At 38.0% G+C, this 27,174-nt stretch overlaps 2 protein-coding genes across 10 annotated transcripts in view; one reads left to right on the forward strand and one right to left on the reverse strand.

Annotated features, from left to right (window-relative positions):
- LOC121168161 (ADP-ribosylation factor-like protein 6-interacting protein 6) overlaps window positions 1-1,391 on the reverse strand; it is a 34,468-nt gene extending 33,077 nt beyond the window's left edge. The window contains exon 1 of the mRNA XM_040997996.1: window positions 995-1,391. Within this exon, the coding sequence (XP_040853930.1) occupies window positions 995-1,391 (397 nt within the window). The remainder of the gene's footprint in view (window positions 1-994) is intronic.
- An 853-nt stretch (window positions 1,392-2,244) lies between these two features.
- The window catches only part of LOC121168157 (pre-mRNA-processing factor 40 homolog A), a 42,143-nt gene continuing 17,213 nt past the window's right edge, over window positions 2,245-27,174 (forward strand). For 3 of the 9 annotated variants that reach the window (XM_040997982.1, XM_040997979.1, XM_040997983.1), the window contains exons 1-8: window positions 2,245-2,340; window positions 3,369-3,500; window positions 15,115-15,195; window positions 16,484-16,514; window positions 18,486-18,502; window positions 23,730-23,840; window positions 25,101-25,221; window positions 25,455-25,508. In XM_040997982.1, coding sequence (XP_040853916.1) covers window positions 2,257-2,340; window positions 3,369-3,500; window positions 15,115-15,195; window positions 16,484-16,514; window positions 18,486-18,502; window positions 23,730-23,840; window positions 25,101-25,221; window positions 25,455-25,508 — 631 coding nt within the window. In that variant the 5' untranslated portion in view covers window positions 2,245-2,256. Of the gene's footprint in view, window positions 2,466-3,367; window positions 3,501-15,114; window positions 15,196-16,483; window positions 16,515-18,485; window positions 18,503-23,729; window positions 23,841-25,100; window positions 25,222-25,454; window positions 25,509-27,174 lie in introns of all 9 variants that reach the window. The other 6 variants (XM_040997977.1, XM_040997978.1, XM_040997984.1 and 3 more) reach the window with 3 other exon arrangements.

A 27,174-nucleotide genomic window follows, 5' to 3' on the forward strand; every position in this document is an offset into this window, starting at 1 on the left:
AATCTGGGCAAAGATGGAAATATCAGGATACAAAAGGCAAAAAAGGGAGAAGGGGAATGACCCAGAGTCACATACTGGCAGTCAAACATTTAAAAAAGGGGCTATTGGATAAAGAGGTAAACCCAATAGGTTAACTTCCCAATCTGTCTGCTGCTTTAAAATCAAACGTAGTAAACACTGAAGTGTCATCTGCAACACAGTAGGGCTACCAAATACTGAAGAAAAATGAAAACCAGAATGAAACTGATTTTACGCAGTGATGAATATGTAAATAGCAATGTACAGGCTGCTTTCATACAACACAGCTCTTTCAAATTCTTTTCCTTTCCGTGACTCAGCTACTGAGATTTCAACTCGTCTGATTTGTTTCACTTTACAACATCCTACCACCATTGAATTAGTACATAGGTTTGGATTTAAGAAATCTTCAAAAAAAAACACTTGTTTTTATTCCAACCTTGCCAGTATTTCTACTTCATAGACGGGAGAATAAAATTGCAGAAAGAATAGCTTATGTTTCATGCACCAAAACTTTGCATCCCAATTTGAAGAGAAGCTGAAAAGACTTCATCTACGGAAGTTGACTTTCGGACTGTGGAACAAACTCCATGTCCTTCAAAAATCCCATGCAGTACTGGTGGAGCACACACCTTCAAGCATTCGTGCACTAGAGCTTCAACACTGCCCATTTAATCACATGCACTTTCCGCCGTCGAGTAGGTGGCGGCCCGCAGCCTGCCTGAATTAACTCTGCATCACAGGTTCAACGATTTAGGGACTCATTCTTGAAATGCATCTCCTGATCCTGGGCCAGGGCCCTCTACCTAGGAAGACCGGACAAGCAGGCAAAAACCGAGCAAGGTGTGCACAGAGCTGGGGAGGGCGCGGCTGCACGCCAGAGCTCCGAGGCAGGGCGGGGCCGAGCGGGCTGGGATGAATGCTGCGCCCCGGGCCATCTGTGCTCGGGACAGACTACCAACCCGGGCTTCGATACCTTTAACGACCAGGTAGACGATGGCGAGGAGAAAGGCGAGGATGACGGCGAAGAGCAGCGAGCACAGAACAGAAAGGACCTGGACTGGCCAGCGCCGAGCCCTGGTTCGGATGCCCGCAGCCGCAGGGAAGATGCCATTGCGCTTATCCGGTAGGACCGGCGAGCCGTCCCCATCCGGCGGGAACCGACAGCCCCTCTTGGGCTCCGACGACGCCCCGGCCGAGAACTCGGCCCTCAAGTCGCGGGCCACTGGGTCACAGCCCTGCTCGTCGTCCACTTCCCCCTTTCCCCAACGGTCTCCCTGAGCAAGGGTGGAGTACTGCGACGAGAGCAGCGCCGCAGCCCCCAGGCGTCGGAGCCGCGGCGCCGTCGGCCTCCCGCTCTCCACAAAGGACATGGCGGGAAAGACGCCGAGAGCCGCCGGGGGCGAACGACTCCCGCTCGCCCCGCCCCGCGACCGCGACAGCCAATCAGCGACCGGGGCGCCTCCGCGGCCTCCACCAACCGGGCCAGCGAGCGGGGGTGTCCCGTGGGGCAGAGCGGGAACGGCGGGCTCCCCGGCACCAAAGCCCCGACTAAGGGCCGTGGGTGAGAGGGGGAACAGGATGACGGGCAGGAAGAGGCCAGCTGAGGCCGAAGGGAGCCATGTATCCGGTCCCCGACCCGCTAGGGTCTCGCCGCGGAGCGTCGCGCCGTCTCCATGCTTAGGGCGCGCCACAACAATCCAGGAGCGCCAAGGCTATAAAGCTGGCGCATGCGCCGTTCCCTGCACCAGGCGCGCAGCTCGACTCCGCCCCGCCCCAAGAGTGGTGCGCGCGCACCCCTCCCGTCATCGCTCCTCCTACTAGCTGCCCGGCCCGCCCTCATCCCAGCCTGCCTAGGGCGGCTTCGGGGGCGGGGGAAGCGACCGTCCCTACTGTCCCACCCTGGCAGAGTGAAGCAAGGCAGGGGAACAAGAGGCACGTTTGTCTTCTTCTCCCCAAGGGAAGTTGGTCAAGAGTCTTCCCGGCAAAAGACTCGTCTCAGAAAACTTCCTCCGTCTCCTCCCCGCCCGCAGCAACCCGCTCCTTGCAGGCGACGCCGAGTGAGGCTGGGGCCGCGGGAACCAATGGCTGCAAGGCAGCTTGTCTCTGCCTTACCCTGATTGGAAAACGGGAAAGCTCGTCAGCTTCCTGGCCCCGCTGGTCCCGCCCCGTAGTGCAGGGTAGCCTTTCCCCTTTGGCCCCTGCGAGCGCCAGCCACTCAGAGCGCGTCTTGTTGGTATGTGTAGCGGCAGTGGCCGCCGGCCGAGCAGTCTGAGCCCGACGATGAGGCCGGGAACTGGAGCCGAGCGTGGAGGCCTCATGGTGAGAGAAATGGAGAACTTGCGTCCCTCGCGGGGTCCGGGGTGCGAGGAGGGACGGTGGTCCGGGTCCCACCTCCGCTGCAGCTCTGAGGTGTCTGCCGACGGCTTCCTCGGGCGACAGGCCTCCTTCGGGTAGAGCTCGGAGCTGTTAGGGGGCAGGCGGCACAATGAAAGCTGGGCAGGACTGGGAGTGGTGGAGGGACGTGCTCCGGGGCGGGATGGCGGGGAGAGTGCCCTGCGGGAAGGCGGCGGGCCCCTTGGAGTAGGGTGGTGGGCTCGGCCCGTGCCGGCCTTGGGCGGGGCGGCCGTCCGGAGCCGCAAGCCCGGAGGGGTCGGGGTTGGGACGCTGGGACAAGCTTCTGGGGCGCCTGCAAGAAGGTTGCGTTTCCGCCTGACGCGGTTGTGGGCTGCAGGTCTGCAGGGGAGAGCTCTGGCAGAACTGACCTGGAACAATGGACTCACGCGGAGAAAGTCTGTCAAACGTTCATTACTGTGGTTGAACCAGGCACCCTGTTATATTGCTAGCCTTTGGAAATGTGTCTTTGGCGGAAGAAATTGTACTCGTCCTGAAGGTTAGGATAGGCATGGAGTGTCTCCGAGTACCTTACTGTGCGTTCTGTAAGACACGGCTTCATCGAAATTAATTTGACAAGCACAAAGTTTTTAAAGTTTCAAATCGGTGGCATTGTAAAAAGTCAGCTGGCTTGTCTTACAAATTTATGTGAAATAGGATAAAGATGTGATTTTCATCATAAAACTTTCAACCAGCATTGGATGCCTGTTATCCAGGCCATTCTGTGAACGATTTAAATCAGTGCTTAAAGCAAGGGGGGAGGAAAGCAGGCTGATCTGACCTCCAGCAACGGTTGAAACCTTTCCCATTTTGTTAGGGAACTTGCAAGTTCATTCTTAGTGAAATGCATCCAACAGTAGCCTAATACATAACCACTACAGGTAAGTGATTTCTTAAAGTCTGATTTCAGAGACCCATTGTTACTTGGTAATTTTAAAATATTCTATGTTTTTCAGATGGGCCACCCTGGCATGCATTATGCCCCAATGGGAATGCACCCTATGGGTCAGAGAGCAAATATGCCTCCTGTACCTCATGGAATGATGCCACAGATGATGCCCCCCATGGGAGGGCCGCCAATGGGACAAGTAAGAATGTTATGTTTTTTTCTTTTGTGTGCTATCTGTTCGTGCATTTTTTCCCCCCACAGGTATTATGTCTCCATTTAAAAATGTTAAATCAATACAATACTTGTAGTTGGTTGAGGATTGATTTATGCCCATATAATATTTTCTGATGAGACACATGATGACTCAACATTGTAATTAAATTTCAAATGTAATGAAATATTGTTCTGCATTAAAAGTTACATACTGACTACCTCAACAAAATTCTTTCCTAGGTAACTATACACGTAGGCTTTTTTATTTGAAGTTCTTTTTTTTTTTCTCCCAAGCATGTCAGTTGGAGTTACTGCTTTGAAAGTGTAAATATCGTATAAAATGTCAGCTTTATATTTTGGTGGACTGTGTAATTACATAAACTGAAAATAGCAAATGTTTAAGTTTTTGATGTACATTGTGTTGAGTGGTGAGGGAGGGTTGGGAAATTACTGATCTATAATTCTGATTCCTCAGAGCAATGCCAAATAGGCAGTTCATTTTCAAATTATAAAGACTGTTTTGATTTTTTTTTTTTTAATGTTTATTACTTCTGCACTCCTGCTTTGGAGCTATCCCTGACATCTCTAGTATAAATTTTAAATGCATTGTTTTGTGGGAGTGATTGAGATCAGAAGGTTTGTGCTGACTCAGTAGCATCAGTAGAACTGAGTTAGTTAACTGTATTTTGTAGAATTGAATTTCTCGAGACGCATCCTAGAAAAGTAACATTCAGTTGCCATGACTAATTTTACACCCAATGTTATTAGGTTCTTTAATACACAGGTCCTTAGTTGGGTTATTTCTATTTGTCTCAATAAATCAGTAATTTAGGTTAACAGAAGTATTTTGAAAAGGCCATTTGGTGTGACCTCTTGTTGATTAGTATTACTGAACATGTAAGTATTTAAGCCTTGATGGTTAAAGTTACTAGTGAAATTGCAGTGATGGAAGGAGTATGTTATGTTTTTCTCTTTTTACTTAATCTGAAGAGTGAAAGGGCTCAATGTCAAGCTCTTGTCTTTTTTGTTTGAAAAACAGCCCTTAATCTACATAAAAACTTTATTCATAGGCACCAGACCCAAAAGATTCTGCCTGCAGGTGTTCTTTAATTAAAAGAGTCTTTTATTCTGTTACTGTAGATTAACACAAGTTTTAAAAATCCCTAGGTGATGCAGAAACAACTCTGATTCTTCTTCTGTATCTTTCCATCTCTAACCTGCAAGGAGCTCTTCTTGTTTTCTTGGTAGAGCTGCTCTAACTAGATAATGAGCTTTAAAAAATATATTTATCCTTTAAATGCTCTGGTTCTTATTTAAAATTAGTTTCTTTCCACAGAAAGATAAAATAAAACAATTTGCTACTGCCAGATGCTTCTCTCTTTTCTGGGGCCTTCTGTTTCCATTGGGCCAATCAAGGTAAGTTTGCAAGGGATTGACCTGCTTACCCTTGCTGTAATGGTGCTAGTGCAGTACCAAAACCAAAATACCAGCTAGTTGTTTCTAGTAAAATGCAGATTTTATTTTTCTAAAGTACTTTTGTTTGTCTCATTGACATAAGCTGGTCACAGTTTGCTTTATGGCCCTTTCTCTTTAGCTATTTCAGTGACCATCTTCCTCCTAAGTTTTACTTGCAACTTCGTACACTTCCATTCAGATACTCTGAATTTTTGCCTTGTGGTTTTCTTCTACTTTTTTCCTAGGCCAATATATGTCACGTGACTTTACATGTACCTGATTGTTTATATGCTGGATTTCTTTTTCCTGCTGTTGTTGGCTCCTAATAAGATAATGGATGTTTTAGAAGTCCAGCTCTGAGGAGCCTCAGACAATCTTTACTGCTTATCTCAAAGTTAGACTGTTCTCAGTATTTTTTTTCCTAAATACATAACTGACAAGTGTGGGCCCCAAATCTTGGGGAAGCTATTTCTACTAGCTTAACAGATGGGGAGAGCATGGTTAATTTGAGTCTTCAAATCATTGAGAAATCTTAGCACAAGTAAAATAAATAAACCAATAACTAGAAACATTGATCCATTTTCTGCATCATTTCTTCTGTCTGCACAGTCCTGTGTTGGTGAACAGTAATTGTCAGAAGAGAACTGACACATAGCAGCCAGGGGTGAAAGGGTTCTGCCATCTAGTTTTGAGTTAGTTGACTAAATCTTTAGGCTTTTAGGCTTTGGGATTACAGATTATATAACCTTCATTTACGATTGACCCTCTATTTGTAGCTCCTCTACAACCATGGGGTGAAAATATTTGAGGGGAAAGTTTTCTCTCTACTGAACTTGTACAGATTTTTTTCTTGTCTGCATTCTCAGTAGAGTGTAGCATCTATATACGTAGCTTTGAATTGTATAGGATCTGGAGAAGTAATGCAGTGATGATACGAAGTACATGGAAGGATGTACATAAATTATGTGCTAGTGCTTTGCCATGTATAAGGAACTTGAACACCCATGAATTTTGGTGTCTGCAAGGGGTTCTAGGACCAGTATGTTGTGGAAAGCAAGGGGTGATGACTGTTTTCACAGTTCATTAAGATGTCATACTGGAACCATTAGAAGATTAACAATGGTGTCAGTTTTATTTGTTATGTGATCATTGGAATGTTACTGAATCTGACATCAAATTTAAATTTTAGTTTACAATCAAATTTGATTATAAACTGATATGTGACTAAACAGAAGAATAATGATCTGGGGAAGCTAGAGTTTTGTGATTTTTTTTTTTCAAACATAACAAGTTACTTACAAAAGAGAACTTTCTTTTTTTAAGATTTATTTATTTTTTTTTATTGGAAAGTCAAATTTACAGAGAGGAGAGACAGAGAAAGGTCTTTTGTCTGCTGGTTCACTCTCCAAATGGCCATAATGACTGGAGCTGAGCCGATCAGGAGCCAGGAGCGTATTCTAGGTCTGTCATGCTGGTGTAGGGTCCCAAGACTTTTGGCTGTGCTTAACTGCTTTCCTAGGCCAAAATCAGGAAGCTGGATGGGAAATGGAGCAGCTGGGACTTCAACCGGCATCCATATTGGATCCCAGTGTGTGCAAGGCGAGGAGTTTAGCCACTAGGCTATTGTGCCTGGCCTAAATTCTTGTTTTTACCAAAAACAAAAAAAAAATATAATTGAAACTGGATAAGAATAAATATATGAAAACATCAAATAGGGCTTTATGGTATTTCTTTCAGATTTATCTTATTTTGAAAACATCAAATAGGGCTTTATGATCTTTCAGGTGTATCTTATGAGCTTGTAGGTTGTTTCCCTCTTACTGTAAATAGTTTGACAAGGTTCTACTTTTACAAGATTATAGGCTCTTATTGCTGGAAGAGACCTTACATGTTGTAAATAATTTGGCAGTAATTTAAAGGATGATTTTTTTTTTTAGAAGGACTATTGTAAAAATTATTGGTAAAGGTATTTTTCCCTGCATAGTAGCAATACAGAAAAATTCGATAACTATTTGAAGCACGGTTAAGTGTGTTTTTTCCTCCATCTGTCATAAATAATATTTGACTTTAAACTATAGTCATGTCTTCCTGTACTTTCTACACCAGAAACAGATACGGTCTGCTATCTTTATCATTGATGATTTCACCTTTGCCCAAGGTGGTACCAGAAGGTTGTTTTTTTCTTATTCTTTTAAGTCTTATTAATTTGGGGAGCAGTAGATCAGGGAACTCAAGGACTGCTTCAGCTTTAGCAGCCTTTGATGGAAGTCACATCATTTGATAAGAAGAGTACATAATACATTTTATGTTTTGATAACAAAAATAAAGTAAATATAATTCTGCTTTAGTCAGTACTTTTTTATTGTCTTTGTCAAAAAGTGACAGTCTTTTGCAAATGAGTTTGATTTTCTTGTTATATTGAGTGAGACAGGTTCTAATAGACCTCACTTTATTTCTGCTTCTGCTGCTAGCTGGGCTCAAAATCATGGTCCTGTTCCTAGGATATGTCACGATTTTTGAGCTGATTTCTTGCTCCTGTCACTCCCCTTTCATCACAATACTAGATTTCAGTTTCTGATCTCCTTGCCCAAGAATGTCATGTGTTTTATTGTGCCTTTAGCATAGCATCTAAGTTCCAGTACTTTGCTTATAGAGATTTACTTTAGTTGTGTGAAGGCAGGATTCAAAGATGCATGTCTTCATTCTCAATTTGAACTTAGGCTGGTGTCTAGGTGATTATATGACTGTTAGTTCCTGACTTCAAACTGTGTTCTTCTTAAACCCCTACCTGGTTCAATATCACCATGAACTTTCATTTTCTTAACAAAGTTCTATCATTTCAAGTTCTGCCTTTTCTTGGGGTTCTCAAAAATAATTTTGGCCAATATATACATTCCTTTCAAGTTACTGGAGAAAATTCCATGTAATCTGCCCATTTGTTACTATTTTCATTTTATTTCTGACACTGGGTTAATGACTTGTCATAATGTTTCCTATTTGTTTTGCTTTCCCAAAAAATAATAGATTGTAAGCTCTTGGAGGGCAGAAACTAGGTTTTGTAATTTTTAAGGTGTATGTAGTTCCTTACCATAATTGTTGGCCCATTGTTCTTGCTCAGTAAGATACTTGTTGAATGAATGAAGCAATTACTCTGCTACATTATATCCAGTGATCAGTGTTACCTTTGTTGGTTTGTAGTGATTATTTTTGACTTTACCTACCACCTTTTACTGTTGCTTTATCAATCTAATTTTCCAATTGAAATAATATCTTTTAAAGAAAAACAAGTGTAAGTTAAAGTTGGTAGTTTTTGCTTAATTGAATACAACTTATTTCTACTTTAAATTATAAGCTGATGTGTTCCTGTGGTAGGTAAGATTGTTTTTCCACAGCTTAGAGAACAATGATGATTTGGGATCTAGGTTTTTGAAGAAATGCCATGTATTGATTTCTTAGGTTGCTAAATGGAAACAATTATTTTTAGTGTTTTCTTTTGAGCTTTCCTGATTTTGATGTAGCTTCTGAAACTTTGCCCTTAAATTGGTAATTAATTACTGACAAAAAGAAACACACTAGGTTGTCTGACCATAACTTCTTTTAAGGAAAAAAAAAAAAAAAGAGAGAGAGGGCAAAACAGACTGAAGGAGAAACTGTTCCTGCATGCTGTTTACTGTCTAAACCTGCAGTAGGAGGCCTGGACTGAGCCAGGCTTCATGTCTCGCAGGTTCAGTAGGAATGCAGCGAACTGAACTGTGGGCAGTTGGCTTCCCAAGGCCTGCTTCTACAGGAAGCTGAAGTCAGGAGTCAGAGCTGGGCAGTAAAGGTGGCGGCTTTGTTGTCAGATGCTGGCATCTTAGCCACTAGGCTAAATGAACCTTCCACTCAAAAGTTTTGATGTAGATAATTTTGGTAGATATTTACATTTCTGAAGCAAATTCTTTTTAACGTATTAAATATATTAGCCCAGATCAAATGTATGTAACCTGTATACTGTGCTTTATACTTTGACAGATCTTTTACTGGTGAGACTATTTTTTATTGTAGTTGAAGAACTTGAATATGGACTAATGTTTCTTAGTGTGGGGAGTGCAGAGTTCTTGTAGGGTTCTCTGAAAAGCATTTTAGTTTTCAAAAACGAGCTGTTCTGCCTTGACATTCCCAAGGCATAGGATTTACAAAAATTTGGAGTTTATCTCCTCCCACCTGCTTTTTTCCTAATCTTGTTCCTTACCCATTATCTGTTTTGTTTCTGCTGTGTTTACATCACATGGAGTTAGTGTTTTGTGGGAAATGCTGAATAGTAGCATTTAAATAAACATTGCTCTTTGGCAGAAAAAGGAAACATTAAAGTAGTAACACATGAAGGAAGCAGCTGGTAGAGTGTGAATGGATATATTTGCTGAATAGTGGTACTGAAGAGGGAACTAATCTCAATGGGTTAACTTCATATTTCAGTAAGTTGCCAATAAATAGTAAAAATTCGATATGTATGCATATGTCCTATAACTGTATACTAACAATTTTTCCTTGTTTTTTTTTCAACCTAGAGGAATAGGTCTAGCTTAAGAAAGAGCAAAAATGAGTAGCTTATTTTCTCACAAAAGTTATCTTTTCATTCTTTTCTATATGCTCATATTTCTTTTAATTAGTAGATAAGTCTGTAGTGCTAGAGTAAAGGTAAATATGTATACCTTGCTGTCAGCAGGTTTTTTTTTGAAAGACGGGGATAAAGAGAAAGTTTCTTCCCACTCTTTCACTCCCCAAATGGCAATGACAGTCAGGACTGGCCAGGCTAACCCAGGAGCCTAGAACTCCTTCCCACACTCTCACAGGCATGGTAGGGACCCACACACCTGAGCCATCCTTTGCTTCCTTCCCAGAGCACATTACCAAGGAACTAGATAGGAAGCAGAGCCACCTGAATCTCCTCTCCAGCAGTATGCCAGCATTGCAGGCAGCAAACCAGCTTGCCATCGTTTCTGAATTGGCTGTATGAAATGTGTGTTTTTGTCTTCCATCTGCTGGTTTGGCTGTCAGGCTATTTTTGGACATTTGCAAATTCAGATGTGACTCTTGTATGTTTGTCAAAAAAATAATTAATTGTGGTTAGTGATCTGTAACTGCTTCTGCTTATTCATGTATTCAAAGTAGAAACTAGAATAGTCCCTAAATCTGATTGATGCTGTTATCTATATCTTTTAAAGAATCAAAATGAAAACATAGACTACCTTGAGTTGAAAGATACTTTTAAATATAGTGTATCTTGGGCTCTCAATTTTTATTATGTTAAAATAAAATTCTTACTCATGAGTGAAACTCTTAATCAAGGGCTATGATTTTTTTTTAAGAGGTGAAAGAACATTATCTACATATATCTATATATAGATATATTAAATATTTATTTACTTGAAAGAGTCCCAGAGAGAGGGAGGGAGGGAGAGAGAAAGAGTTCTTCTATCTGCTAGTTCACTCCTTAAACATCTGCAACAGACAGAGCTGTGCTGGTCTGAAGCAGGGTGCCAGAAGCTTCTTCTGTGCTGCCCTCCCTGATGGGTCCAGGGCCGTAGGCCTCTGAGCTGTTCTCTATTGCTTTCCCAGGCCATTGTTGATATGGAAGTGGAGTGGCCAGACTTGAACTGCCACCCATATAGATTCTATTGCTGAGGAGACAGAGGATTAACCCATTCTGCCACAGTACAAGCCCCAGAACAGGGTTCATTAAAAACAACAATAACAACAAAAAACCTATTTGAATGTCAAAAAAGGAGAGACAGATACAGAATGAGTAACTCCCTGTCTGCTAATGTACCTCCCAAGTGGCAAAAATGGCCAAGATAGAGCCAGGCAAGGAGTCAGGAGCTTCTTGCTGATCTCCCATGCTGGTGGCAAGGGTCCAAGCTCTTGGGCCAGGTTCTGCTTTTCCCCTGACAATTAGTGAGGAACAGAATCGAAGTGCATCAGGCTGGACTCAAACGAATGCCCATATAGGATGCTTGATTTATATGTCGTAGCTTAACTCATTATGCCACAACCCAGTCTCAGAAATTGGATTTATTGAAAGGCAGAAGGATAGAGCACACTCAAACTTAAGCACAGGCAACCAGGAGAGAATGTGTTAACCCCTGATCTTTTTTTTTTTTTTTTTAGAATTTTTTTTTTTAAGATTTATTTTTATTGGAAAGTCAGATATACAGAAAGGAGGAGAGACAGAGAGGAAGATCATCCCTCTGTTGATTTGCTCCCCTAGTAACCACAGTGGCCGGAGTTGTGCTAATTTGAAGCAAGGAGCATGGAGCCTCTTCCAGGTCTCCTACACAGTTGCAGGGTCCCAAGGCTTTGGGCCATCCTCTACTACTTTCCCAGGCCACCATCAGGGAGCTGGATGGGAAGCAGGGCTTCCCAAATTAGAACAGGCATCCATATGGGATCCCAGTGTGTGCAAGGGGAGGACTTTAGCTACTAGGCCATGCCGCCAGGCCCTTCCAGTCTGAATTGTTACAATGCAAGTTAAATACTCATTTGGTCCTGATAACGTAGTTAAGACATTTAAAATTATTTTAGATTGATGGATTAAGTTACTTTGCTTTTTTTTTTAAGGTTTATTTCTTTTTATTGGAATGTTAGATACACAGAGAGGAGGAGAGACAGAGAGGAAGATCTTCCATCTGTTGTTTCACTCCTCAAGTGACCAAAACGGCCGGTGCTGCACCGATTCAAAGCCAGGATCCAGGAACTTCCTCCAGGTCTCCCATGCAGGTGCAGGGTCCCAAGGCTTTGGGCTGTCCTCTACACTTTACCAGACCACAAGCAGGGAGCTGGATGGGAAGTGGAGCTGCAGGGATTAGAACCAGTGACCATATGGGATCCCGGCATATAGAAAGTGAGGACTTTAGCTACGAGGCTATCACACTGGGGCCTTACTTTGGTGTTTGATCACATAATTTTGGTCTGTCTTTGGCCATATGATTACAGGAAGATTTATATGTTCTTAAATTTTTTTGTAATTCTCAGATCATTCCTTATTTTTGATTAAATGCAGTCATATGCTATATGATGATTTTTCCATCAGGAATATTTTGTGTATGTACCAGTATCCCCTTAAGGTTTTAGTGGTACCGAGAAGTTGCTGTTGCCTAGTGTTTTTACTGTCGTTTTGCTGTTTAGATGCATAAACACTGTTGTATTCCAGGTGCCTACTTGACTCAGTTCCAGTAATATTCTGTGCAGGTTAATATAGGAGTGATATGCTATATAATCTAGATGCATATAAGTACAGTCATCATCATATAGTCATGTGCTTCATAACAGTGCTTCAGTCAGTAGGGGACTGCATGCATGGCTTTGGTCCTGTAAGGTCTTAGGAGAGTTTAAAAATTCCCGTCACCTAAAAATACCATAGCTTTACCTGTGGAATCTTGTATTACTTGCATGTTTTGTGATAGGTTGGTGTAAACAAGTATGTTGTGCTACCAGTTATATTGAAATATAGTTATTTGCATGTGTGATACTTAATAACGAGTGTTACCATTTTATGTGTTTAGTCCTAATTACATATAAAAGAAGTTTAATGGGTGGCATCAAAGTATAGCAAGTTATACCCGTATCTGCTGTGTCAGTATCCCGCATAGGTACCGGTTCATGTCCCAGCCTCTCCGTTTCTGGCTTCCTGCTAACGGCCAGGGAAAAGCAATGAAATATAGTCCAAATACTTGGATTGCTATATCCTGTGTGGGAGACCCAGATGAGGCTCCTGGCTTTGGGTTGGCTTAGCCCTGGCCCATGCAGTGGCCACTAGGAGACTGAATTAGTGGCTGGAAGATCTGCTATATCTCTCACCCCCATTGCTCTTGACTTTGAAATAAATAAATTAGTATGCTGTCAGTTATGTAGAGGCCACGTGAAGTGGTTGGCCTAAACCACCTAGTTTTGTGTAGATAAATTCTGTTGTTTGCACAATGGCCATGCATTTGTCAGACCATGACTCAGTCATTGTCACTTGCCTTATTTGTTGAACAAGGTAGACAGTTACCCCCTGTCCTAATGCTGAAATAAGATGTAAAGATTTAGCTACATGTAATATTGAATCTGTCTTGAAGGACTTGGGAATTAGGTAATAGTCCCATGTGTGTGGTACTTTGATCCCAAAGTTTTTTAGAGTAAGTTTTAAATGTTTTAATTTTGTGTGATTTAACTGAGAAACACCCAATATGTGTATCCTCTGATGTGTATAGAATGTTTAAAAAGGAAAAAAAAAGTGATAGTTTATTTTTGTTCAGCTCTATTTGTGAGGTTTTTATTTATTTATTTATTTGGGCTCATATTCTGTGTTAGAATTAATTCTGCTGACTTGTTTTGTAAACTTTGAAAGATTTCATGTACTCTATTGAGTTTGAGTTTCCTGACTTCAAAGTAGGTTGACCAGATAAATGTAAGTATTCCATATCTATAGGCTTTACATCCACTGAATTATTGGTTCAAAATGTTCATTAAAGAAGAAATTGTGTCTATAATGAACATATATGAATTTTTTCTTGTAATTCCCTAGATAGTATAATACAATAACTAATATTGTTAGTAGCAATTAAGTCAAACTTAGATTTCTCAATTTGGCCAGAAAGTCTGGTGGCTTTGTGTGTTACTAGATTTTCATTTTATTTGTAGACTGTTTAGAAGCAGGTTTGTGGCCCTGGATACTTTTGAGTTGCTTTTTCTTACGAACCAGTTCCTGATTCAATTTGTGTTACATTATGGTGGAGGGAAATTGTAAACATATATCTGTTGGATGTGGTGAGGGCGCACATGGTCTGGGAGCAGGCCAAGGGTTTGCTTGGTACCTTTATTTTCCTTTAGCTTTATTTTTTAAATGGTTTCTCTAGTTGGTCTAGTTAGTGAGGGTTGTCAAATTTTCTGTTTCCAAATGCTGCATTTATGTGTGTGTACATGTACACATGCAAATACAAGTATTTAGCCCAGCAGCATCCCATATCAGGGTGCCAGGGTTCAAGCTCTGGTTATTTCATGCTTCCCATCCAGCTTCCTACTGTCCAACTGGAAGTAATGGGTGATGGCCCTAGTATGTGGATTTTTGCCACACTTGTAGGAGATATGAGTGGAGTCCCCAGCTCCTGGCTTTGACTTGCCCGCTTGCAGTTGTCTTGGACATTTGGAGAGTGAAAATCTCCTTGATCTTTCACTCTCGTTCTTGCTCTCTCACTGCCACTCCGCCTTTTAAATAAATGTTTTTTTAAATTTTGTTATGTATTGTTTTCACCATGTGTTCCAAATAAATACCATATTTTAGTCATGATTTCTGCAAACAGTTACCAACAGTGTTGGTTCAAGATCCTGGATATTTTTTCATGCAACTTCATTTTTATAGTTAATTTAGACTTATTTTGCTTAATGAATTGACAAAAGCAATAAAATTCAGGATGTGTAGTCTATTATTAAATGACTGTGGTTTATTTGTTGTTTTTGACCAATATGCTTAATCTCTTCTGTTGTTGCTATTTCTCAAATTGTACAATTTAATTTAAAATTGCTGAATAACTCATTGTCTTGTTCCAATACTGTGTAATTTTTGTCATCCCCACTACTCCAGTTTCCTTGGATATATTTGGTATACATAAAAGCAAAATTATAATACTGTAATACACTAATGTAAGACTACTGGTAAAGCAGGCTGCATGCTTTGGTCAGATAACTGAAACATGTATGTTTATCTCCATGATTCTTAGTCTTACTTGAAGATATGTATACTTCATTTTTTGACCAAGAAGTAGGGGATAGTTATAAAATGAGTGATTCATATATTTTTAAGTATCTTTAATCTAAGATTTTGTAATGATCTAGATTGCTGTGGAAGTTTTTTGTTGCAGACATTTAAAATAATAGGTGAAAAGTATTAGGAAACTTTTAATGGGTAGAAATAATTGTTGAAAATTTTTAATTGTTAAAATAATTTTGATTGTATATGAAAGATAACTTAGGCTGTTGATAAAGCTTTTCATTCATTCAACAAGTACTTACTAAGCATACTGTCTGTATAGTAGAATGGTCGATTCAAGGCTGTCTTAAGTTGTATGATTCTTAAAGTCAAATTCAACTTTGGTAATGTATAGTAACATTTCTTATTTTTATTTTAGATGCCTGGAATGATGTCTTCAGTAATGCCTGGCATGATGATGTCCCATATGTCACAGGCTTCCATGCAGCCTGCTTTACCGGTAATCTTGTGAAAAGAACTATTTTCCATAATGCATTTATGAGTGATTAATTTTATGCATGTATAGATATACAAATAAAACTATATATACATATAAACAACTACTTTATAGATGGTTAGATTAGCTTTTTTTACATTGTCTGCCTGCTGTAATGTGGATGTTACAGTGAACATTTAGTGTTGGTTGCTATCAGTTGAATGGTAGGCAGTAACTTTTTTTCTCTATTTTGGCAAGATAATTCTGTATTAAGCAATAACAGAATACTTAAAAATGTAATTTGTGAATCATAAGCATTTAATTATTCTGGTAACATTATGCTTCCTGTTCTCAATTGGCTTTGTTTTCTAAATCTAGATTATTCCATAATATAGAATAAATATTCCCATTTAACATTTAAATGTGTGGACTCATTATTGAGTGCTAATTGGAGATAGATATGATTTAATATTAGTTTAAGAAATCAGAACATTTAATTTGAAATCTGTACTTTGTAGGATTTAAGCTATGTAGGATTTAAGCTATGGCATTATAGAAACTACCCTTATTGGTTTGTTAGCAATACAGATACAAGATGATTTTTAAATTAGCTCAGTTTCTTTACTACACAGTGGCTGCAATGAGTAGGTGTAGCATACTCCATTGGAGTGATTTGTTTCTGTTGCCTTTTCTAGAACCTTTCTCTCCCTTTTTTTTTAAAATCTTTTTTTTCTTAAGATTTTGAAAAGCAGAATATGAAAGGGAGCGAGAAGGAGAGACAGAGATATCTTCCATCTGCTGGTTCACTATCCAGCAGGCTGTAATGGTCAGAGCTGGGCCAGTCTGAAGCCAGGGGCTTTTCCCCAGGTCTCTTAATATGGGTACAGGGACTCTAGCATTTAGGCCATTTTCCTCTACTTTCCCAAGACATCAATAGGAAGCAGTGTTTAAAAGCCAGGACTGGAACCAGTCTCTGGGGGATTTGATGCTGCAGGCATACGCTTAATGGACTTTGTCTCTGCGCCAACCCCTATATAGCTCTTAAATTAACATACGTTTCGAAATTCTAATATGAGAAAGTAGTATGTTGCCTGTGGGATGTTGGGCAGTGTCTTGTCATTTCTAACTTCATGATAAAATTCATTGTTATTTATAGCAAACTCAGGCAGTGAGATCACTACAACTTTCGCTAAGAATCTTTTTGAGTTAATGACTTGAAAATTATACATAGAGAAACTTATTTATGAGAAATGTGTTTAAAATGTACTTTAAACAAAGATGAATATTACTAATTATATTTTTCTTCTTACAGCCAGGAGTAAATAGTATGGATGTAGCAGCAGGTATGTATACATGAGTGGTGCTGTATACCAGGGTACTTAAGTTCTTGAAAAATGAAATTAAAGGTTAGGTTTATTTTGAATCAAAAATATTTTGAAATCCATGCATATAGGAGGCTTCAAAAGTTCATAGGAAAATGTATATTGGGAATAAACTGCGGGGAATCCAAAATAAACATCTCCCCCACCCTATTTTCTAATAGCTTTTTTGTTTTTAAGAGCTCTGTACCAACTTGATGTACAGATAGACTTGTCATCAGTGTTTTTAAATTTCATAATCATTGCTGCCATTTAAGGTCTAAGTTTTACATGATTGAATATCTGAAATTTTATCTTGAGTATTCAGTGCTTAGAAATTGTCCTGTTAACACAGCTATTTAGAATATTTGTTGAATTATTGAATTCTGTGGAGTCCATATTTGTGTGAGGGGTGTTTGTGATTTGTTACTTTAAAAGGTAGAGCATTAAAGAGAAAGAAATTTTCCATCTGGTGATTTATTCCTAAATGGCTGCCACAGCCACAGCTGGGCCAGGCAAAGTTAGGAGTTGACAACTACGTCTAGATCTCCCACGTGAGGCACAGAAGCCCCAGTGCTTGGGCCATCATCCAATACCCTTCCAGGTTAATTAGCAGAAACAGCAGTGTTTTGATACTGTATGGCTTTAAGTCATGAGTGGCTTGCTGCAGTGCCCCAGACCATATTTTTACTCAGCAAACGGTAGCATAGGGTAGTAACTCCGTATGTGTTAGATGTACCACCAATGTATACTAGTCAGATAGTCTTCTGAATTGTACAGTCTGTTATTCCTTGTCATTTGTAGTCACTGGACCTGTGCACAAACCTTGTTCAAAATTTTTTGCTTTTACCAGTATTTTGCTATTTTGACCCATAAGTTTGAATATAATAAAAGCACTTCAATTATCCATTAGTAATTTCAACATATATTAATATTCCAGATCTTGACCATTAGCGTGATTATACCCAAACGGTATAACTGAAATGTTTACTATAAATATATTGTGTTTTTCATTAACTTTATGTGGGATATAACCTCTCTTTAAAGCAACTTTGCAAATTTCATTGTTTGTTTAAATGAAAATAATATTTGGCAATGCGTAACAGCTTTCTTGTTTTTAATTTAGATATCTAGACCTGAGTTACTCCCAAATAACTTTGGAGATTACCTTGAGATTTCTTTTTAATTACTTTTAAAATGCTGTGGCTTTACAGTTGGTGTTCATAGTGGCTTGCTTGGAGTGCTGTTAGTGTATATGGAATTTGCTACTGCTTTTCTTTTATAATCTTTGTTTTTCATATATATTTTTAATTTAAGCTTCTAAAGTTAGAGATTATTTGTGAGCTTTGGGTGAATAACACATTTCAAAATCCGTGTCTTATAGTATAGGATTGTACCACCTAATACAATTTTCTCTAGTAATGAAAATGTTCTGTGATCTATGTTGTTACATATAGTTACCATTAGCCTTGTGTGCTTACTGAGTGTTTCAAATGTGGCTAGTATAGCTTAAGATATTCAAATTTATTTAGTCTTAATTTAAATTTTAGTTTAAGCAATAAATGTGAATACTAATGGTTGTTTCTTGTATAGAACATTGTTCCAGATATCTGACACATAGAATTAGAAATTGGAGAAATTATATTATGATAACATTCAAAGCCAAGAAAGAGGAATAGAATAAAATAGATAATTTATAATAGCAAAAAGAGCAAAATACAGGAAAAATACTATTCAGACTGGCTCTAAAGTCAGATTAAATTAAATAATGGAAGCTCAAATTCTGAAAGTGCTTTACACTATATATTTCATGAGAAAAACACACACTTAGGGCTAATGTGACGATTTCAGGTTCTTTGATTAAGTATGAAACAGTAATAAATAGTATAACTATTAAGATAAAGAGGACAGCATGATTTATCACAGTATAAATATTTTGCCTTTTTTTTTTGTTAGGTGCAACATCTGGCGCAGTAAGTACTCTTTAAACTTCTGCTAATACCTTTATTTATTATCTATTAACCTATTTCATTGAAACCTATATCTGTTTAAAGATTATGTGCCAAGTTAATTATTCCATATGTCAGCCTTAAGTTTTCTTTGCCAGGATTGCAATCTGTCTTTGGTACTTTTCAAAGTGTCTCAGCACATTGCATATTGCTGTAACAAATAACTTAGGTGAGCTGCTTTATAAATGAACAAGGGCTTTATTTAACCAACAGTTTTGGAGGCTGAAAGGCTGTGAAGCTGTTTTCATCTTTTCAACCTCTAGTGAGAGCCTTCTGTGTACTTGACAATATGCTAGATGGAATCACATACAGGAAGAATATGTAAGAACAGAGGGTGATGGATGACGAAGCACTCACATGGCAGCAAGACTACGAGCAATAGAACAAACTAAGGAAGCTAAAACTTGCTTTCTGGTAGTGTGTTTTTATGATAACCAATCCAGTTCCATGAGTGAAAATTCACTACCTGGAGAAAAGCACTAATTCTTCTTAATTACCTACTTTTCCATCTCTTAATTGAATCCTTCCCAATACTACCACATTAAGAATCAGATCTCTGTTTGAAATTTGCTGGGAAGAAACTATATTAAAATCAAAGCAGATAAACCTATTCATATTAACTTTTGGATCTCGGTTTTTCTTGTAATTACAAGGGAAGTAGAACTCTTAAAATACATAATTGTAATTATTAGGTACTCTTTTTTTTTTTTTAATAATGGAAAAATGAAATTATCCTTATTTTTACTACAAACCTGATATAAACTTTCTCCAGTACAGTTGTTGCTGGATATTTTGCTGATTGGTGCTAGGACTTTCAGCAAATAATATGTACATATATCCTCCCATTTACTTTGCCATCTCTAGATTAGTTATTATAACTGAAGGAAATGCTACATAACATTTTTACATTACGTTACTTAGAGAATGTGAAGAAAATAAGTTCATGTGTACTACAGACCAAGTTGTTTCTAAAGCTAATAGTTTTGTTCTTTCGCTAATGATTCTGTAAATGGCACTTTGTTAAGCTTTTTTATCATGCTCCATATTTTGGGAAATAGTATTAGTCCCCAGACAGAGACACCATTTATTGATGGCTCTTTACTGTTTCTTGCCATTCTGTAAAGATCAAAGAAGAGTTAATGTGTATAATCTTATTTAGAGGTAATAGACCAGAGAGCTACTAAATCCCACTGTTAGCTTGAAAAGATGGAGAAAATGGCCTTGTGATGGAGTAAGCTAAACCACTGGCTGCAGCACCAACATCTCATATCCATATTAGAGCAGCCAGCTTAATTAAGACCAGGCTACTCCTGTTCCCATCCAATTCCTTTCTGATGTGCTTGGGAAAGCAGTGAAAAGTGTTGCGAAACCTGGACCTCTGGATAGTCCTGGCTTTGTCCTGGCCCAGTTGTGGTCATTGCAGCCCTTTTGGGAATGAACCAGAAGATGCATGGTATCCCTGTTTCTTTTTCATCTGCTCCCTCCCTATCTATCCTTTCACCTTGTCTCTCCTCATAACTGTGTGACAAACAAGTCTTAAAAAAAAAAAACAAAAAGGCTTTGATTAATTATCAGCTGTGCTTCTTGGAAAAGTAATTTTTTAATTGGTAAGCTTATTTATAATATTCTTAGGATGTCTTTTGCTTTAAAAGTTGAATGGCAAAATATTCTGCTAATCTTCCAATGTACTTTATTTTTGAAAAAAAAAGCTTGGATTGATTGGTGTGAAAATAAAGCAAATGTAAGTTAAGGAAAGCACAATTCATTGTGAATAGTATTTAAATATAAATTGGGTATGTTTGTGTATAAGTCTTGAATGCTAGATTCATATTACCTGTGCTTTTGAAATAAAGGTTTTTAAAATTCTTTTTTAAGACAGAGCAGCAAAGGGAGAGAAATCTTCCCACTAGTTCACCTGTTGTATTGCTGCCACTGCTGGAGCTGGTTCAGAACAAAGCAAAAGCCAGGAATACCATGCAGGTCTCCCATACGTGTGTCAGAACCCTAGTATATGGACCTTTTCCACTGCGTCCCCATGCACAGAGAGCTCATCTGTATATAGAGCAGCTAAGACTTGAGGCAGTGCTCCGATGTGGTGTGGATGTTGGTGTCTTAAGTGGAGCTTAACTTGAGGTGCAGGAATAAAATTAGTTGCAGAAAATAGGTAGGTTCCCATATCAAGTGTACTTCAGAAAGCTATGGGAAAATAGCATAAAAATACTCATTTGGGTATAAAAAAAATTCCAGAGATCCCTAACTAGTATTTTACAGTGTGCAAGAAAAAGAGGTTTTACAGGTTTCCTTGGATGCATGGATCTCAAAAATTTTGGTTCCAAAACTAACTTCTCTGTCAATTCAGTTTTTCTGAAAACTTTGGAAATATCGTATGTGAACGTTTAAATGAGTTCATTAAGTATTTGATGGTGCTGGAGAATTGCTATTTTTTTCTTGGGATTCTAAATTTCAGGGATAGAAAGCATTTAGGCATCTTATGTTTCAGGGAGAAGATACGCAGTGTATATTTCTGATAACAGTACAGTCGTACCATACCTTTTTCTACAAAAATCTATAGCAGCAAATGTATGAACCATTTTATTTTTGGTCAGTGGACATAGATTTAAACTAACTTCTTATTGGACTCCTAAGGGAGACTAACATTTTGTGTGCTCTTTGGGTTTATTCTCTGGTAATCCTAGTTCTTTCCTAATTTTTTTTGTCATTGATTTGACATTGAGTCCTTCAAATGTATTAACCCTTTATTAGTCCTGAGTTTCAAATATTTTTCCTGGTCTATCATCTGTTGACTTCACTTATTAAATTCTCATATATTATCATATATTTTATTTGTCTCATTTATGTCTGTTTATTTATGATTGAATATTTTGCTTTTGCACTTACATTGACCTTAATGTTTATTTGATAAAATAAGCTTTCAGTTTTCATTCTCTTTGTTATTTTCAGGTGTTAGCATATTCTTTTTTCTAAAGTTCTCTAAAAGAGAAATCTATAAATACATATACTGACACAATAAAAATGAATGGTGCTCAACACAGTAAATATTGTTTATTCTTTCTTAATCTGTTATCTTTAAGTCTTCTATTGATGGTCATACTCATAGTACTACATATTATTACATAGCATTCATTTATATGATTTATTTGAAAAGCAGAGTGCCAGGGGAGGGTGAGAGATTTTTTTCCATCTATGGATTCACTTAACCCATTGGCAACTGTTTCAAGGGCTGGAGCGGGCAGAAGACAGGCACCAACAGCTGGATGTCCCCGATGTGTGAGTGTCAGGGACTCTAGAGTACTTGAGCTATTGTCTTCCCAAGTGCCTTATCAAGGACCTGGCTTTGAAGCAGAGTGCCTGGTCACTGGACATGGCAAGTGGTGGCTTAACTCCCTTACCACAATACCTACCTCACGATGGTTTTTAATGCTTATTGTACAAATGTGCATCCAGTTTGTCTCTATATTGAAAAGTTAATTTTTTCCTCAACAACCATTTTATTTTATTAGTACAATAACTGTGATGGTAGTAAATTGGAAACTGGTATTTGAAAAAGTGTAGAATTATTACAGAAACTAATTTCATGAAATCTTAACTTCTCTAAAGCTACAAAAGTTAAAATATTTTCCCAGATTTTTAGTATTTGAGAAATAGTATCATTTTTTGTCCAATAGAATATGCTAGAACCAAGTAAAGTGACTGTGGTAAGGAAATCAGAAAAAGTGACTCACGTGTTTTCAGCCATATCCAAAGCAGAAATCAGAAGTCCATCAGCTTTTAGTGGAAGTTGTTAAGAAAAAGAGCATGTAATTCTGCTTGAAATAAATGCAAACCAGTGCTTTTCACTTATTTCAGAATTTTTTTTTTAAAGAAATACTATAAAAGACTATTCTCCAAAGAAGTTTTAGGAGTGTGTTAGCTTTTACTTGCCTTCATTTCTTTTTGTCTAAGCACAGACTGCTTCTTGATGTGTGTATTGTCTAAGTAAATGAATTTTCAAATAATTGCAGAGTAAAATATGAGGGTAGGACAGCTTGGACAGTTTGGGATTTTGCTTTTTTTTGAAAAATATTATTTATTTATTCATTGGAAAGTCAGGTATACAGAGAGAAGGAAAGGCAGAGTAAGATCTTTCTTCCGTTGATTTATTCCCCAAGTGGCTGCAATGACCAAAGCTGAGCAGATCAGGAGCCGGGGTCCAGGGTCACAAGGTTTTGGGCCATCTTCAACTGCTTTCCCAGGCCACATGCAGGGAGCTGGAGGAGAATTTGGGCCATTAGGATTAGAACCACTGCCCATATGGAATCCCAGTGCACACAATGCGAGGGCTTGAGCTGCTAGGTTACTGTGCTGAGCTTTTGTTTGAGATGTGTAATACTCTTATTAGATTTTTTTTAAAATGCAGTGTCTATAGTCTTTATAACCCTTCAAGCAAAGTTTGTCACAACCTGATAAATCTGGTTGCCAGAATAATCAGCTGTATTTGGTAGCATTCACTTAATCCTGATAACTTGATAAATTTAGCAGCAACCTTGACTTGAGCCATCATGTTATTGAATACTAAAAATTTTATTAATAGATTTTAGTACAGGTGCTACTAGTTCTTTTGGAACCTTGGCAAAACTTAGATTTACAATATTTCAAGCTAATTTCACATAAAACTTTATCTCACCTCTGTTGATTTGCGTTATCTGTAGTTCTGTTTTTCTTTGCTTTCCAGTTTAATTTGTTGACAGTTCAATTCTGATTGTAATGCAAAAGCCATTTGTTCTGAGAGTTACTACTTGCTAGCATCACAATTTAAAACTAATACGACACTCATTGAATTAGGAGTATGATCAGTTCACCTATATTATATTAGCAGCTAATTCGTTCATGTTGTATCCACTAAGTGTAGATTTATATTGTTGGAATAATGTGTTGTGTATCCAAGTTACAAAGCGTTGTTAGGAGTGCAGTCATGTCTTTGCAATTCCAGGAGAGAAGAAACCATGCTGCCCTTGAAATGTTTTAAACATTCCTTGTTTTTCAGTTTTCTCCTGGCATGCATTGATAAATTATTCTAAATGTCTTATGCTAAGAAATACTTCACATATGTTTATTGTTAAAAGTAACGATACTGATATTTACTATAGGTGAAATTGTTGCATAACTTAATTTTTTTGTATTTTTTCTGCAGAAATCAATGTGGACTGAACATAAATCACCTGATGGAAGGACTTACTACTATAATACTGAAACAAAACAGTCTACCTGGGAGAAACCAGATGATCTTAAGACACCTGCTGAGGTACAGTTTCAGAGGTGGAAAAAGGGGACTGTTATAGACCATGGCATATCTTTTTGGATTTTGTATTTAACTATTTAAATACTATTCCTGCTTGTATACTAGAACAAGGTTAGTACCAAAACTCCCTTCTCCAAACAAATAAATTTTTTCCTGAATAATTTTATTTATTGACTTTATTGCAGAAAGGTAGAAATAAGACTTATTGCATTTCCTGGACTATTTTTTTAAAATTCATATTTTCAGTTGCTTTCTTAGCAAAATGAAGCCTTAAAATTTCCAAAGGAGTTGGGAATAATGGTAATGAAATTTTAATTACAAACACTTCCTTCTTTTAGAATGGGAAGTTGTCTCTGCTGAAATTGATCTTGAAAAAAAGAGATATTATTTTCTATTATAAATTTTAAATCTCCCTGTTCTGATTTTATAGTCAGTATTGGTTCTCGTTACATATGCTTATATTGTCCAAAATAACTGTCAGGATTCAAGTTTTCAATATCTTTATAATATCATCCTAATACTTTGATAAGAATACTTCAAAAACTCCAAAACTGGAATTCAAATATTTGATGCAATATTTCAACACTCATACATATCTGTTTCATGATGTTGTGGGTTTTGTTTTTAAGATGTGTTTATTTACTTAACAGAATTGACAAAAGCACAGATGCTTGGCCATCTTCCCATTGCTTTGCCTAGGCCATTAGCAAGGAGCTAGATGAGAACCAGAATCCTATATGGGATGCTGGAATTGCTGCTATGGTTTTGCCATTATATCACAACACTGCTCCCCCACCCCCATTGAAACTTTCAAGGACCCTTGCTGTGCATGGCTTTCAAAATTTTTGAACCAAAATAAAGTTTTTTTTGAATTCCAGTTTCAGTGGACTTTTTGAGAAACACTTGAGTTAGGTATATCATACCTACATTGTTTTTTAATGTAAGAAAGCTTGAATACAATTGTAACAAAGTATCCTGGAACATATCTAAGCAGACTATTCAGATATTGCTGTTGCTTAAATTTTGGTTTCCTATTCCTACCTGTGTTAATATTTGGAATGTTATGTTAAAAACAGAATAGAAATTTTTCCCTGCGTTGGGTAAGTGCTAAGCCCGTATGGATTTGACATTGGTTTGTTACCTTAAATAAATTACCTTTTTACCAGTAACCTTCAAGTTTTAGAATTACATAGATAATATCTAGTAAAATGAATCATTGGTGATGCTAAATCCACCAGTTAACTAAAAGTTTTTTCTCTATAGCAACTATTATCTAAATGCCCCTGGAAGGAATACAAATCTGATTCTGGAAAGCCTTACTATTACAATTCTCAAACAAAGGAATCCCGCTGGGCCAAACCCAAAGAACTTGAGGATCTTGAAGGTAAAAATAGGAGAAAATAATGATTGGTATAAATTTTTTATTTTGATGTGTCAATCATTTTGATACAATCCTTTCTGAATAGGATTGTTCAAAAGTCTTTCTTTTTTTAATTAACTGATTAGAACATTTTAAATGGTATAATAGTTTTATGGGCTCTTTTAACTTGTTGCTCTAGATCTCAGTTCTATAGATTTTAAATAGATTTTTATTTGATTTGATTCCACTGAAACTAGGATACCAGAATACCATTGTTGCTGGAGGTCTTATTACAAAATCAAACCTGCATGGTGAGCTGCTTTGATAATTCATTTTCTGTCATATTTAACATTTTTAGAGTATGTCACTAATATTCACTAACTGATTTGATGAATTTGCAGTGAAAAAAATCTCTAGGTTCAGGAATTAATTTCACTCAAGGGTTATATTATAAATGAGCTTGTGACTCTTAAAGTACACTTTGATTTTTGTCAATTAAAACTATTTCATCATTGGATACTTAGACAAGAGCTTCGCTTAGAAAATTTGTAATTCCTTAAAAATATTGGTAATTCTTAGCAGGAATTAATAATTTAGTTCTTTATGATTTTAATTGTACCAACCTATACATATTAGAAGCAACAGATTATAAGAAGATAGAAATAAGTAGGCAGTACTATGGAATGGCATGTAGCAAGAAAGAATGAAATTTCATGAAAAACCTTGCTCTGTTACCTCGTGATGTTAGATGACTATATCAGAAAAAATATATTTATAACCTTGAATGTGAACTTTTTAAGATTTATTGGTTTTGGGTCCGGCATAGTGGCCTAGCGGCTAAAGTCCTTCCCTTGAATTCCTTGGGATCCCATATGGTCACTGGTTCTAATCCCTGCAGCTCCACTTCCCATCCAGCTCCCTGCTTGTGGCCTTGAAAAGCAGTCGAAGATGGCCCAAAGCCTTGGGACCCTGCACCTGCATGGGAGACCTGGAGGAAGTTCCTGGATCCTGGCTTTGGATCAGTGCAGCACCAGCTGTTGTGGTCACTTGAGGAGTGAAACCACAGATGGAAGATCTTCTTCTCTGTCTCTCCTCCTCTCTGTCCATCTAACTTTGAAATAAAAATAAGTGAATATTTTTTAAAAGATTTATTGGTTTTTATTTGGAAGATTTTTACAAAGAGTTATGGAGAGATAGAGACAGAGGTCTTCCATCTGCTGGTTCAGTCCAGATGCCTAAAAGGCAGAGCTGAGGTAATTGGAAGCTGGGAGCCAGTAATTTCTTCCTGGCCTCCCAATGTGATTGCAGGGACTCAGAGACTTGGGTTATCCTTTGCTGCTTTTCTAGGCCATAAGTAGAGAGCTGAATTGGAAGTGGGGCAGCTGGTACAATAACCAGCACCCACGTGGCACATGCAATGCCTGGACTTTCACACAAAGGATTAGTTTTCTCAGTCACCATGGCAGCCCCGTAACCCATCCTCAACTGATTTAGATACTTTTATAATGCAATATGTTCTTAAAATATTTTCAAGTTAAGCTATGTCATCACCTGGTAGTGCTTATTAATAAAAGATACCATTTGTTAGGAACATTTATATAATCCAAATGGAAAAGTGAAGTCTTGGCTGCTGATCTTTAGAACTAAATTTAAGTTATACTAGCATTGTCTTTTAAGAGTTTAGATAAGTGGTGTTATGGTTTATTCATTTACAGAATATCAAGCTCATATCTGATGTAACCCTATTAAAAATAGTATATATATCTACAGACCTGTGTTTGTCAGTGCTAGTATGTATGTACTGAAATTTCTTAACAGTTTGTCTCTTTTTGAATTTGGTATATTAAGAAAATTCCAAATAATCTCATCCATAGGGACAATATTTTGTTTCGTAATTATATAGATTTTCAGGGAGTTGTTGTGGTAGCCAGCAGCCTTTGAGAAAATATAGCATGAGATAAGCTTTTCTAATAACTT

This window comes from Ochotona curzoniae, unplaced genomic scaffold, assembly GCF_017591425.1.
Source record: "Ochotona curzoniae isolate NIBS_2020 unplaced genomic scaffold, NIBS_Ocur_1.0 patch68, whole genome shotgun sequence".
In the NCBI taxonomy this organism is placed as follows: domain Eukaryota; kingdom Metazoa; phylum Chordata; class Mammalia; order Lagomorpha; family Ochotonidae; genus Ochotona; species Ochotona curzoniae.